Source organism: Aquila chrysaetos, chromosome 2, assembly GCF_900496995.4.
Source record: "Aquila chrysaetos chrysaetos chromosome 2, bAquChr1.4, whole genome shotgun sequence".
Lineage (NCBI taxonomy): Eukaryota > Metazoa > Chordata > Aves > Accipitriformes > Accipitridae > Aquila > Aquila chrysaetos.
Window position 1 is genome coordinate 65,071,695 of NC_044005.1, and position 15,828 is coordinate 65,087,522.

Here is a 15,828-nt window from a genome sequence, read left to right on the forward strand (position 1 = left end):
GGAATGGCACTTCTTACATTACCTTAGTCTCCTTAGCTAGCCTCTGTATCCAGAGCAGTTATCATTGTTCATTTAGCTTCATTGCGACTTTCGTTAAATATAATTTAGCCACAAAATATCGACATTTATGTTTACAATGTTTACAATTACATTTATATTTACAGTATTTAAGTAGAAATGCTTAGTATATTCAGAGTTATATGACAGGTGACTTCAAGCAGAAGCAGCAATTATTCTGAGCAGTATGCAGTCTCCTAATAAGATGCAAGCTGTTTCATTTTAACACTTCAATAACTTATCTTAAAGGAAAAAGCTATTTAAGTCATTTGAGTAGATCAGATATTCTGCCAATTGTACAGTCTCTGTTCCCCTGCCACCTATCCAGTCGTACAAGAGTGATCCAGACTATCTGGCTTTCAAATGACTGATGTGAAAGTAATACCAAAAACAGTGTTAAAACTTTGCAAAAAGTTTCTAAAATAAGAGATTTTGCAATCAGGATATTTTAGTTCCTAGACAAATCTTAATGGGGGGGGGGGGGGGGGGGGGGGAGTGGAGCAGATATGTTTATTATGGAACAATTTACTATCTGTTATTTTGAGCATATATTCAGAGTGTTTAAAAACACCAAAGAAAAGCAATGTTTTGCTATCAGTGAGTGTTCCACACACTCACCTCTCCCACATCTTGCCTCCATCTTTGCTTCCCCTCAAGCTAAGGAATTATAAACCATAATTGAAATTCCAAGCATCGGTAGTAACTTTGGCTAAAAAGAGAGAGACTGTTAAATCTGAGCTTCATGTTAGACCAGAAAGGTACAATTTGATCAGTTTAAGTAATTCAGTACTTAAGGATAACCAACCACTGCTCCTGAAAATAAGATGATAGAAACCTGATAATAGATGCTGAGGGTTTCATATTAATGTACTTCTGGAATGAAGAAAGAAGGAACAAGATTTTGATCCAAACATTTTGATATTCAATTCTGAATGTCATCAAAATGAAAATTTTTGCCATACCTGACAGGTGTACCTACATCAATCAGTTACTGAGCATCAGCTTTTTTGTCCTACCCCTGCCATGGTTTATAGCTTGTTGCTACCCATGTTGGTACAAGGCAAGGTATTTTTGATAATGACAGACAAAATGTTAAAGGATGTGTCACTAACTGCTATTATTACTTTGTTGTTGTCCAAGTATGACACTTGAAAGGCTTAAAAGCTAACGCCTGATTCTTTCAATAAAACCTGTTTCGGTATAGGCCTCTGCTTTTATTCTCCTAAGTGCAGGAAGAGGCCCAAATAGGATGATGGTAAGCATATTTTTCATTATAACAAGCAACAGTTCCCTTGACTCCATCTGTTTACCCCATCTTTTCTGCTTTAGGTTAAAAAGTAGTGGGCTTAGGGCTTCTTTTTTTTTTTCAACTTGTTGGTTTACCAAAAAATATTTGTATGTTTTTTCTGTAAGTAAAAGCATCTTTATGGTTTTGTTGGTTTATTTCTTGCACTCGCTGTCCTCTTCTCTTAATTTTTTCTCTATGATGAAGTTATCCTGTGTTGGCATGAAATTGTGAGGCTAGAAAGGCAGATAACCAATTTGTGCCATTTCTCAGTTTAGAATAATAGTCTTAATCGTTCCAATCTTATCAACTATAAGATATTTAGAAATTACAATTATACTGGTTAGTACTTAAAAACAACAACAACAAAGCAAACAAGTAGCAACTGGAGAAACTAGAGAGACTAAATGTTATTCATCAGATAACATAAATATTAAATACTTATCATTTTTTCTTTTGCCTTTTATATTATTTTCTTTATTTTGTTGCTACATTTTATGTAGCTAATTTGGAGATAGGGGAATGACTCAATTTGTTACCTTGAGTATTTATAGGAATTTCAATAACCATATAAGTATCAAGCATCTGTGTTTTACACTTAGCAGAAAATGAAACGTGTGCGGGTTTCCAAGGCAGCAGATGAAACAAGCCAACTTTACCATTGTTCTGACTTTTTCACAATGTCACTGTCTTGGATTTCACATCCAGATAGAGATGCTGTGAATAAATTCTATGGGTGAAGAAGCAGAAAATAAGGAGGAAAAGAGGATTTGCCATGTGGATTCATTATAACAATGTGGAACACAGAGTCTCACACACACAGGCTTTCCTTACTCCCTACGGGATATCTATCTGTAGGCCTCTATCAATTTCTAGGAGATTTTCTATGTGAAAGGATCCTCCAGTTAATTTCAGTGTCTAGCTTGTTTTAGATTTGTCTTTCTCTTACATCTTCTCTCTTCCTTTCCCCTTTTCAAACCTCTGTTAAAAGGGGTGGGGGTAGGGGAATAGATTTAAAAAAAAAAGAAAGAAAGAAAACAATGAAAACAGTGTTTGCATGTATCCTCAGAAGCATTTTATGAAAATACCACTGCTTCATGCTGACTAAATATACAACTTGCTGTTTTCTTCTTGCTGCTCATGGAAAAGACAGGATATCTGTACACCCATTATTCTTCATGTATATACAGCAGTCTTGTCATTGAGGAACACGATGTTTCGGGCTGTGTCAGAATAGCAGAAAGGAAAGAACAAGAATCAGGCAGTGGAGGATAGGAGAGAGATACTGTACTGTCTCAGCAACACGCTCAGAGACACACTGTGCTGTATGTGTAGGCTTCAATATATTTTAAAATGTGGAAGCGGGTAAAGAGCGACTTGCCCTGTAAGTTTAGAAGACGGACTTCACTCTGATACGTGCTGAGAACAATTCCCTCTTTATCTGACTAAAAATCATGTGAACCAACGCATAAATCTACAGGCCATGAAGCTGCTCCTTTCAAATGTGATTTCTAACATAATTTTATTTTCTATTCAGTAAAAATAATCGTGCCTGGAAATCAACTTGGCAGGCCAAGTGAAAAGACAGAAAAAGAAAGCCATTAATGTTGTGCTGTGAGGTACTATTTCTAGGGTCACTAGGAATGTTATTAGAGTGTTTCAGGGTGCTATGGCTTTTCCTTCAAAAAAGAAAAGTTAAACGTTAAATCTAGATCTTTATTAGCTGAAAGGCGCTTTATCCACAATTCATGAGAAATGAGACATTTGTGTAATACAGGGCAACACTTTAAATGTTTTTCTAAGTGTCACTGATCTTATCACCCCAATCTGGAATAAAACCTGTTGAAATTGCATTGTAAACTGCTAAAATAAACTCTGTGACTGGCCAGCACTGCAACTAACTTGTGTCTTTAAACTCAGTATTTCACCAGAATCAGTGTAATTTAATTGAAATAGCTCTGCGTGTGTAAACAACTCCTTTGTTTAAAGAAGATTTCACTGTTTAGTTTGCCTTAAGTAAATGCTGCCTTTTGTTTGTCTGTAAAACATTTGATTAAATGTAAAGACTTACATAGACAGCTTCTCCTCATTACACTAGTGGCTGGAAAATAAGTTAAAACGATGCAGGTATCTGCTGTCTAAGGAAGTATCAAACAAAATCATTTGTCTTTAAAAGAAAAACCCATGGAAACATCTTAAGCTTAGTCCTAAAATCAAACTACAACTCTCTTAATACCAAGAAAATCGTATTAAGAAGTGTTGAAACTATTCAATATACCAGACTCTTTTCTTGCTTTCTTAAAAAATGTTTTCTAGTATTTTAATCAAATTCCAAATTTCTTACAAGGCAAACCACTTTTAAATACATGACTTTCTACTGAATTAGAGTGTTGTAATGTGAGGACGCACACTTTACTGTGATCGTAATGGTATAAACAACAAAATAAGCAAGACAACTAACGTATTAGAATTTTTTTCACCAGCCGAAATGCTTCTATAAATCATAATAATTGTTTTAATGTACTCTAGACAGGGTGAAAAGTATACTATATACGCAAATAACTGCATTTACTATTTAAAAAAAAAAAAAGTTGAAACCAAAAGCTCATGTTTGGTCCTTTCTCCTTTGGAAGAAATTTTAAATTCTCTTTCAGACTAACCAAACAGAATTTAAGTCCAGTCAGGAAAAAAGCAAGCATAACAATTTTCTCCTGTCAATAGGGCCACTCGCAATGCACAATCCATAATGAATTTTGCAGATTTAGATCTTTATGCTAGTGATACTTATAGTATACCTTTTACTTGGATTGTTGAAAACATACTAAGTAGAAATGGACAGAAACTCATGAGACATGGAAGGCAGGATGATGGTTAACACTTTAAAGTGTGATGTGTAGCTGCATGGCGGGGGGGTGTTTGCTTGGGTTTTTTTATGTACTTTGGGAAGGCTTTTCAGATTCAGGATAGAGATGCCAAAGGAGAGACAGCGGAGCATCCTCATTCTCAAGATAGTCAGCTGTTCACAATGCAAAGGGTGAAATCCATGTTATTTCTGACTGCTCTTATTCACCCTAGCTAAACTATTAGCTATTTTGTAATCTTTCTTCAAGATCTCAAGTTAGGGGTCAGTATTGAACAAAACCTCAAAAATGCTCATTAAGCTAAATTTTAGTGTTTTTATCTAGTCCAATTCGAGAGATGTTTTAAGTCCTTAGGTTAAATTGGGAATAATATCTGCTAGTAGTAAGTGACATTAGTATTAATTTTTGAACAATTGTAAATATGATGTTGTTCTTCAATAGTTCAAGGATTTTTGAATAATTCTGCAATTCTGGCACAGCTCTCATGTCACAATATAAACCAATACTGCAGTTAATTGTAACTTCTTCCTTTACTGTAAACTTTGAGATGTATTCCTTTCATTCTGAGTTGGATTATGTAAAAGAGAGGTTATTTGTAAGGAAAAGATCCCACTGTCTGCTCTCACCCCCACAAACATGGTGTAAATTATCTTTTCAAGGGTAAGAGTTGATGATGATGATGCATGACTTAATCCATCTTTTTTCAAGGTTAATTCAAAAGATGCCTACTGCCATCAGTAGATGTTGAAGTAAATTCCTATGTTGAAGGCCTAGAAATTCCTGTATGTTAAACATTAAATAAATGCTCTTACTTGTATGAACCAGGTACACAATTATACTTGCATTCTCTTTTTTTTATATATGTCTCTTTTGATTAGGCAATGCTGGATGTTGCAGCACATCATGGCTGGCTGGTAACTGCTCTGAATATAACCAATCTGGTGCAGATGGTGGTTCAGGGTAGATGGATACATGACTCCTCCCTGCTTACTTTGCCCAATGTAGAGCTACACCACCTTCACCTTTTTCGGTATGTAATTCTTTTAAGCATTTGCAGGTTTGCAATTTCATTCCACTTCTGACTGCTGATTGTGTTTGAATGTCATTGTTGTGCTTGAGAACGTTCATTAATGCGCCAGAAGCAGAACTCATTCTTTCACAGTGATGCTTTCCCAAATGGAATTTCTGTTTCTGTTTTCAATATTCATTGATTAATTAACTCCCACAGATTATTTTGAGAACCATGATTCGAGACAAATTAACAAGAGATCACTGGAAGGGTTCCAAGTCCTAACAAATCTAACTCTGTATATTAATTATCTCTTTATTTTAATCCATTATAAAAATACATTAGTATCCATCTTAATATCATAGATAATGCTAAGCTCTATAGATGCCTAGATGATGCAGTAATTAATGCTACCCAAAAATAAATGACCAACATTTAATAACAGAAAGCAGTATCAAGTTTTACCACCAAAACAACTGAAAACAAATGTTTGCTTTCCCTCCCTGGGCATATGTTTTGCTGTCTGTATCAGGAAGTGGAGCCAAGGCAAAAGGAAGAGTGTGTATGGAGGTTACCAAGGACCTATCGAGTGTCTTCCCGAACTAATGGCTGCCTGCGAAGGAAAAGAGAATGTTTTTGCTTCCATTGTGGACAGTGAATTGCAAACAGCACACATTTCACAGGTAATACTCTCTATCCATGTGGTCATTATCAATGTGATTGGAAAGGAAGAGTAGTTGGGAAAAGAAATATTCACTTCACTTCCCCTCAGCAAATATCATGTGAAGTTCTGTATAAAGTGCAACACATTCATTCCTCTAATTTCAAGGTACTGCTAGCTTTATGAAGGTTCTTCTCTGCCTGTTTTCTTAATATTATTTTCACTTAATCCTTGCTAACCAGTAACAGAGTCTGGTTTATGGCTGATATTACCAGATCTCTTTGCTCTAAAGATGCTTCTCTAGGTCATTCAATCTGCTAGTGTTATCCACCTTTTCATAGCCAGCTATGCACTAGGAATACATGCATTGCAAATGTCATCATAGCTGGTTTCTGAAGTGGTCTGTCAAACACCATTTTTTTCTGAGAACACCCTTAGTAAAAGATCCAGCACTCATCTTCTATTTGAAACAGAAAAAGCAGATGAAAATTTCACACTTCACAGGGGGAAGAAAAAAATACTATTCCAAAATCCTGAGGCTGCTAGAGTCTTATTTTCAGTTTGATTTTCAAGCCATTCCTGGCAAAGGACAGCTATATTCCGTAGTATTCATTGCATGCTAAGCCTATTGATTTCAAAGAAATATACGAAAGATGAAAACTTCAAAAGCTATACTTCAAATGTGTTTTATTTGAATATTTAAAAGGACAGCAATATGTCCTGTGTTTGACTGTTCAGCTTCAGTTAAACCTTTTACTGGTATGCAAACAAGAAGAAAAGTACTTAAATGTCTATAACAGACATCTGCATTTGTAACTAAATTAACATCAAAATTTTGAATTAAGAAAATGTATTGACATCAAAACAAGGCTTCCTTTAACAACAGATTTCTAACATAATACACATTGATTTCAGTCCAACTTTTAGATGTGATAAAAAATTAGAACATTGTTATAATTAGTTCAGGGAGAACTCAGAAGTAAACTTACTTAATTTATTTGCATAAATTGCCATTCTGTTATCTTTAAAAGCAAATGCAAATTGGCTCTGTCTGATATGATGATGGTTATTTGGCTCAAAAGTGCTTCAATTTGCGTAGCAATCTGGTGTCGTCTCTGCAGTGAGGCGATCCCAGGTAACATACAAATCCTGAATTATTCCAGAAATTAGTATGTTTAAAGCATCAATTTAAGTGCTAATTGCAGTAGTAATGAGAAAAAGCAGTACTACTGTGAGATTTGCATCTACTGCCCCATCAGTATGCCTGGAACGGCTGCTGACTGGCAGAGGATTTGGCTGCTAATTAAATAATTGTATGCATGGCAGTGTTCTCGTCTGATTCAATAGATGAAGATTAATCCTCAGATAAATATGTTTGGCTGGTATTGAAAAGTCTTAGCAGTTTCTTCAAAAATAGCTTGTGTGTATGTGGTGTGTACATTCACACTGTGAATGACTCTATGCCTCTATATATCTGTTTGTAAATACAGATACATATAAGATGGAAAAACACAATGTCTTAGCATCATATAAGGAGAAAGTTTCATTTCCGTGAGTTGGGAATGGCTGTATTGGGTATAGCAAAGCCATGACTGTATTATGCAGGTCATTGCAAATGTGAAACCTTTATACCAATATTTTATATTCTTTACGGCTTTTTTTTTTTCAGGAAAAAAACCCAAAAACTATTGTAATACCTTGCACAGAATTCAAATTCATATTGAGACTGCTTGTTGAGTGTCTTCAGATGTAAAGTCTTTCAGTGCACACTTAGGGGCCAACCAAGAGAAAAATTCTTCAATAAAGAATGCATCTTTATGATACATTTTCTATAAAGAAAGAATATAAGATTACAGAATGCATCTTTATGATACATTTTCTATAAAGAAAGAATATAAGATTACAGAGTTTAAGCCTAGCATTCTGGCACCAGACCTGAACAAAGTCCAATAGAGTAGTAAGTACACCACTAAATTGCCAGAAACATTCTTTTCCTAACAAACCTTTTACTTCTCACAGTATATTGAACCTATACCTTAAACCTGTTACTAGCATGAAACTGGTAAAAACAGCTTGAGCTTTACATAAATTTGAGGCAGATAGGGAAAGGAAGAAATTTCATATTTGGAAAGATGAAAATGTCTTTTAAGCAGGTTGGTAATTAATTTTTAAATAGCAGCTCTTGAAGCTGCTCATGGATTTGGAATATTAGGCTAAGTCCTGGGGAGACAGATTATTGGCAAAAATGCTAATGATGTTATCAAAGGTTCATGAAGAATTTCTCATGTGATTATGATTTGAATCTATGGGTTTGGTAGGTAAATATATATACAGTATATATGTACATGCACACGCTGGGCATGTTGGTATATTTAAAAGGAGATAATATGTGTTTGTCTTATCCTATACAGCAAAAAACCCAGTAAAATTGTCGAGAACTATCTAACTAACATGGGAGCCTGAGTTTAATTTTCCAAAAGTTAGTTATAATCCTAAAACTCATTGAAAGTCAGTGGGGCTTTAAAAGCTGACAGTCTAAATTCAAAAACTATTTAGACTGTTACTCTGATCTTTGGCCTAAGCTCCATGTTTGTTTCAGTGATTCATTCTGAATCATATTTCTTTAACAAATCTTTTTCAGTTTCTAAGTCACTTAGGCATTAGGCACCTTTTAAAATACTAAGCTGATATTTATCTTACTGAAAGAGAAAAAAGAAACCTCAAGATTGAACAAAATATTATCCTTGCTGTAGTATTAGCTGCTTTTACCCTGGAAGTATGTGTTCCTGTAATCTTCTTTTTCATTTTCAGCTGCTACTACTTGGCTTTTTTTCCTCAGTAAGAAAAGCATTTCTTCATTTTCTTCATGTTGCGTGGATGATAAAAAGACAGCCTGCTGTGCATACTGTATCAATGATAAAGCAGTACTAACTTTGCCTTTAATTTTCAAATACACAGGGCCTGGAGAATGACACATTACAACCACTTTCTTATCTAATTAGAAAGTTACTCAGAGTTACTTTGGTTTGTTTGTACTGTAAAAGCTACATGAGGACATGACAGCCTTTGACAAATAGAATAATATGTTGGGGTTGCATGGTATAAACCAGACCAAATCATAGTCTTCAACAGAGCAACACGTAATGCCCCTAAAGGAGTTAATACATTATGATCTCTGCTGAAATTAAACTTTGTTCTAACATAATTGTAGCAGGTCTTGTCCTCTGAGATAGCGCACATGAAAGTTTTCCAGGTAGATGATATCTAAAGTATAACCAAAGGGAAGGGGTGCTCAGCAGGTTGGTGTATATTAGGGTGCCTCTACTGAACACAACAGAAGTACACTGCTTTTGTGCGTGGAGAGTCTCACACAGTAGGTGTGTACAGGTCCTACAGTAAGCTTCATCTTAAAAACCTTTACATTAAACATAAAATCATTTGCCAGTTAAGGTGTTACTACTCAAGTTGTCTCATCCAGTGTGATCTGCTGGAGGTGATTTTAGTAGTGTCTTGTGTGTTAAATGTAGCAAAATCCTGGCAACAACTAATTAATTAAGAATGTCTGTGGTGGTTTTTCTCCTTCTTCAAGGTGCTGCCTTTTTTTCCCCCTTTTGCCTTTCAGAGTTGGGACAAAGAGGAATCTCTTTTCCCTTAATGTTCTAGCTGTTTATTTTCTGTTATAATTTTCCTGTCCTTTCTTAGCTAAGGCACTATTCATCGGTGTCCCTTGCTTTTACACTGCAGTTCCTGAGCGCTCACAGCTGGCCCTCCCCACCTTCCCCATTGAACAGACACAGCTGTTCATGCAGCACACAGAAGAGGGAAGAAAGAGAGATTAGTTTTTAGCCTAAATCAGTTTTCTCGTTTAGTTCAGCCAGGCTCTGGTAATGCAGCCATTTTAATCCAACGTAAGTCTGCACTGCAGTCGAAATGGGCAGTCCTGCCCTCCCTATGCCATTGTCACCTCCCCTGACCCAGCTCACTGCACAGCTGCACAAACGCTGTGGCTGGTTCAGGGGAGGAGGTGGGAGCGAGCATCTGGGGACGAGGGGAGGAGGGACCATACCAACCCTCTCGCTGACAGTCAGAATGGCCTGTGGCCAAGTGGCTATGTGAATGCTTATGCCAGCAGGGGAGGGGGCTGGACCACTTCTTTCAGTGGCACTGAAGGTTCATGCTTATTCAGAGTACTCGCAGGATTAGAGAATATGCTTCTACAATCAGCTTTAAGCTGATCTAAGTTCATGCTGTCACCAAAATGATTAGCTAGCTGATCCATCTAGCTGCACAATCACAACATGGTAGTGCCGACATATCGGGGATGGAGAGGGGGACAGCTAGCTGGAGGGGAGGGTATTGGAGAGAGGGACGGCACCACCTTTTCCTACACAGTGCGACCTTAGGTCTGCTTACCCTGGCTGCTGTATCCCTAATCATGTATTAACATATACCATTACTGTCGGTGTGAACCATGGCAATGATGTCTCCAAAAAGCAAACTGAGCTTTTATTAGGGCTCTAGATCTTCTAGCACAGAAAAAAGTAATCAGAGACACATCAAGCACAATCTAAATCTAAATGAAAACAGATTTTGTTGAAACACAAGATGGTCAAAACAAAACATGAAAAATAAAATGTACTTTAGTCTTTTTCCAGATAAAACATTTCCGTTCCATGCCAGTATTGCCCGTGCGACTATGCCTACCCTCTTCGTTCCCACAAGTTCCTATTTTGACATCTGCTGGTTCTTTACCAAGACCAATATTCTTTCCTTCTTCTCCTTCCCACCCTCTAGCTTTTCATATGTGTTGTTTGAAAACATGGGTGAAGTGCTGATTCCTGTTTTGTTTTGGCGGTGGAGGGGAAGGAGGGCAGGGCAGAGGGTGGTTCTTGGTCTTTTGGTTTTTATTTCCAGTGCCAGCCTCATCTATCTTTTTCAGCCATAGTGAGGCCACAAATCACTGCTTCCATTCCACAGCCCATTTTTCCATTTCTTCTTCCTAACAAATTTCATTGAGTGAACATGCTGATTTTCTTTTTACTAAAGGAAAGCCTGCACTACTCCCCTCCATTTTCGTCACAGCTTCTCAGAGCTGCTTTTCCTTGTCTGATAGAGACCTAAATGAGAGATACATAGGACTGGATTTTCAGGATGCCTCTTTAAGGTTGAAGAGAGCGTCACGTTCAGCTACACAAATTGTATGCCTCTAACAACAGTTCTCTGTACAAGGATGAGAGAAAGTTGAGGGCCTGTTGCAGTTCATGAGAAACCAGAGAGACTTAAGATTCCTCAGGAGGACTATAAGAAGGAAGGTTCGTGAAGATCAATGCAAGAAAACCTTAAAAAAAAAAAATAGGGATAACTCTGGATATGCAGTTGAACTTTTGGTTAATTATCTGAACTGATCCTCTGAACTCTCCAAGGTTTGCCCATTGCTAATTAGCACTGCAGTGACTTGTTCTTTATGGATTATGCTAAGGAAGTTTAATTTAAAACTTAATTATACTAGTTTTTAAGTGGCTTATAGGGAAAAAATACTTTAATCGGGAGTGGTAAGGAATTTTTCCTGTGTTCAGACATCAGTAATCTTAGTGAGGCACGTGTAATGTGCTTGAGGAGTTTCATGTTTGTTTTATTTGCTTAGAAGAAAGTAGAGTAAGAGGTTAATGAAAAGTATTTTATGCTTGTGATTAAGAGTTGTACGATTATATATTATATTCTAATACATAATAAAATATTATTAATATAGAATAAATATGTAGAGTGCACATTGAATTGTTATTGTTACAGTGACAATGATTGTATAGATAGTCCTGTAATCCACAGGGATCTGTTTTTCCTACAGGCTTGGAATTTCTTGTGCCGTTTGCCAATTCTAAACGTCAGCCTGAGCATTAAGGGCTGTTGGGATGACCCAGTTCAGCCACAGAACGAAGTGCCTGTTCCTTCTTTGACAACAGACGCACGAGATGACAAAAGATGGATTAAATTACACGCTGATCAAGAGTATGTGCTCCAAGTAAATCTGCAGAGAACCCAGATGGGGTATCAGGTAGATTACTTTATCATTTCCTTCCCAAGTGCACAAGTTTCCAATAATCCATTTACATTATCAGTAATGCTTTATACAGCATCACAGGTTTTTTTATGGTTTAAGTATTATGTAAATTATAAACACTTTCAAAGCCTTTTGTGTGTTAGTAATGAAGCAAATGGTTTTTCAGGTTGCAATAGGATAGTAAATAGACTCTTAAGGTAAAACCCTAGAGCAATTCAAGTCAATGAAAAAATTCTCTCACTGTTTTTTTACAAACCAGAAACTCATAAAGTTCATTTGTTTGGGTACTATAAGCAGTGACAGTAGCTATGATAACTTCACAGGCAGTGTTTAAGTACTCACCAGCCCCAAACTCCTGCCACTCGTGTTCTTGCATATCCTGCTTCCCCAAACCAATTTATAAGCTTCCCATGTACCTCCAAACAGCTATACCAGACCCATACCTATAAATATGTTTCCACTCATAAGACATCCTCAGGCCTTTACTGAGGATATTTTTCTCATATTTTACATATGAAGCTTTTTTGAACAGCTCCTAGAACAACTTCTACATACAATTCTTTTCCACACCTAAATTTCAGTCCCACCCCTTTGTTCCATTAAAGCACATCCCATTTCTTCTTGGGCTGGTCACCTCCCTGGGCCCGCAGCAGGTCTTCGTTTGTCAGCTCTTGGAAGAGTTAAGACCATGCCTCCTGCATTCAAATCAGGCACTGCTGACACTGTAGCTATCACTTACTTATAGATGCATTTTTGGCATTTGCATACCATGAGCGGCATATGGACCACCATGATTATAATTTTGCTAATGAATCTTTCTAACATTTCAAACAACTAAGAACAACAATTACTAGCATTTTTGTTAAGATATGAAGAAAAGTTCAAGATGTAAGCAGAGAACAGTTTCAGATGTTAGTTCTGAGACTCTTAAGATAACTTCATTTTGATAAAAATAATAACAGATACACATATGCTCTGTTGTAAATCCTGAAGGTAACTTACCTACATTAGTTAAAGAATTATATTTGAAAAGTATTCTTTTTTTCCCCGAAAGACTTCTTGTCCTGACTACTGCAGTTCACCATAGCTTCATGGGGAGACTATCCATCTCATTTATAGGAAGGAAAAAGGGTCAAAGCTTCTCCATAAGTCGTTCTATTTGCTGTGCCAGTTAGTTACTGACAGAGACTGTTCCTAACCAGAAGCCACGGAAAAGAAGGGAGCAGGAGCATTTTGTGCAGTGATCACTGTTTTACAAACCTCTCCTAGAATTTGATCCCTCTTTTGTAAGAAACAGCTGGATCAAACTGTTTCTGAAGCTTCATTGCTATGGTGGTGCTTTTTCTTCTGTATAAATCTTCAGTAAAACCTTTCCCTCTACAGAACACGAAATGAATGCTGATTGAGCGTGCATCATTATATCTTCAGCTTCTAGCAGTAAAGTCACTGTCTTAAAGAATCACTGAAATAATCTTTCCTTTTGCTATATCAACCTCAAATAAAGACTTCAAGTGCTGTTTTTGTCTTTATATTAATCTTGAACAATATTGTTTAGCTTTATTTAAAGACACTAGGTTTACAATTAACCCTTCTGCAGAGAATAGCGTTTGGAATATATTAGATGAAATTACAAAAAGGGAACAGTATTTCCATTCAAGTTTTAATAGCTTACAAAATAAGCAGAATAGTATCTTGTATTCTGGGTTTTTCTCTGTGGACTGTGATTTTATTTTTTTTTTAAAAACACTTCATCTGAAAAGAAATAACAAAAATATTTTCGTCTGGCTAAATTATAGTCTTAGGTAACAATTCACAACAATGTAGTTTAGAGGTGGTTTTCATTCAGGGAAGAATGGCATTTTGGAAAGGTGATTTCTAGTTTTACTAAGCTGTTTCTTTTCCCCAACAGGGAAAGCAAGAGAGTAAAGCAGTGGCTCCTCGATTCCCCAAAGTTAAAGATGAAGGATGGTTTTTGATACTGGGAGAAGTCGATAAAAAAGAGCTCATCGCCCTGAAAAGAACTGGATATGTCAGAAATCGAAATACTGTTTCTGTTGCTTTTTATACTCCAGAAACTCCTGGAAAGTATGACAATTTGTAAATTAAGTTCTCTTAGTGATTATCTTTTCCAAGTAGTCAAGACCTAATTTCCACACTAATGATTCTGCTTTTTACATTTTAGGTGTATCTACACATTGTATCTCATGAGTGACAGCTATCTTGGTATGGACCAACAGTACGATATTTACCTGAACATTATACCAGCTAGTACTTCAGCACAAGTCACAACAGAGGTGTCTGATGCTAGGAGTCACCTGGCTCTGAAGTAAGGTGATCTGAAAAGTCCATTCAGAAGAACTGGTTTTGCAGCTACAGATATCTGGTCATTCTGGACATCCAAAAATGCATTTGCCTTAGTGGAACCAACTTCAAACCTCAAGACAACTAGGAAATTGAAAGTGACTACTGTATTGACTCTAGTAACACAGAGTTAGCCACAGTGGCCTTACTCCTTTATGGAGATTTGTCTTTTCTTGTTTCATCTTTCTTCTTTCAGAGGTTATATTGTTAATTGAGTTTTGACGCATCAAAATAAAAGACTAAAAGATATTGTAATTTGTGCAAATTTAGGGCTATAGTCTTAATTTTGGAAAGTGTTCTGTAGCCTACGTATTAATGTAGTTTAAATAGTCAACTTTTTTAATTTATAGGGAAAAATACAAAATTTGATCTAAGAAGTGCTGAAAATATTGATGGGTGTGTTATGTCACATTTAATAAAAATATGTCCATAAGAACATTTTGTGTTAGATTTTTCAGTGTAAAATATGATATATAGTAACAAAATCCTCCTCTTATGCATACATTTTGAAGGTGATAATCTAAAGGAAAAATGTCACAAATTTGTATTAATTATATATGCAGTAAACCTGGTTATAAAGGCATGCTAAATAGTATAAAATATTTCCAGTATAGAAATGATGCAATTCATATATAGATCATAATTGAAGTTTACCCTTCAGATGTGCATACATACATACATATATACACACACACACACCATACATATATATTACATATTTACAATTCCTTTAGTGGTTTTTTGCTGAATTTTGAAGGACTAAGGCATATAAAATCGGGTGTCCAGTTCTAGGGTTCAGTGCTAAAGTGAGCAACTACATTCTGTAATAAGGGAGGGAGAGGCTACAAAAACAGGGTTTACAACAGACTGCTTGATGAGCAAGGAAGAGTTCTGCCAGATGATAGGTAGTGTCTAAGAGACACCCAGCTCAGTGATAGTACTATGGAGGCACTTCCACCTGCAAGATGTAAATCTGAAGAGAGAAGGTAGCAGCATCCTTCTTCTGCACAATACAGCAATGAGACTGCTTAAATCTACCCATCCTGAGGTCAGTCCTCTTCTCAACCTTAAGGGGATTCAAGATGCTGAGCAAGTGCTTGGAAGCAACATACTGCAAAAAAACATTGTGCCTCTTCATTCTGATAGACTAGACCTTAAACTGAATATTAATATTTGAACTTGTTCAGCTTTGCATTTAGCTGATAAGCCTTACCTCTCTGAGGGATCATTTTGCTATCACTTCCATTGTGTTTCACCAAATGAGAGAATACAGCAGAGTTGTTGCCTGGAAGCTTCCCAGAAAAAAAATTACACTGGTGGTGCTGCACCCACACAGAATCACAGACTAGTTGAGGTTGAAAGGGACTTCTGGATGTCATCTGGTCCAATCCCCCTCATCAAGCAGGGACACCTAAAGCTGGTTGCCCAGGACCATGTCCAGACAGCTTTTGAGTATCTCCAAGGATGGAGACTCTACAACCTCTCTGGGCAACCTGTGCCAGTGTTTAGTCACCCTCATTGTAAAAAAAGTGTTTC

The 15,828-nt window shown here is 36.6% G+C and overlaps 1 protein-coding gene across 2 annotated transcripts in view; it reads left to right on the forward strand.

Moving 5' to 3' along the window:
- The window catches only part of ASCC3 (activating signal cointegrator 1 complex subunit 3), a 298,713-nt gene extending 283,988 nt beyond the window's left edge, over positions 1 to 14,725 (forward strand). Inside the window, exons 38-42 of one of the 2 annotated variants that reach the window (XM_030038284.2) lie at positions 5,082 to 5,233; positions 5,745 to 5,895; positions 11,719 to 11,925; positions 13,841 to 14,016; positions 14,114 to 14,725. In XM_030038284.2, coding sequence (XP_029894144.1) covers positions 5,082 to 5,233; positions 5,745 to 5,895; positions 11,719 to 11,925; positions 13,841 to 14,016; positions 14,114 to 14,261 — 834 coding nt within the window. In that variant the 3' untranslated portion in view covers positions 14,262 to 14,725. Of the gene's footprint in view, positions 1 to 5,081; positions 5,234 to 5,744; positions 5,896 to 11,718; positions 11,926 to 13,840; positions 14,017 to 14,113 lie in introns of those variants that run through there. The other variant, XR_005933537.1, reaches the window with a different exon arrangement.
- Positions 14,726 to 15,828: the final 1,103 nt, after the last annotated feature.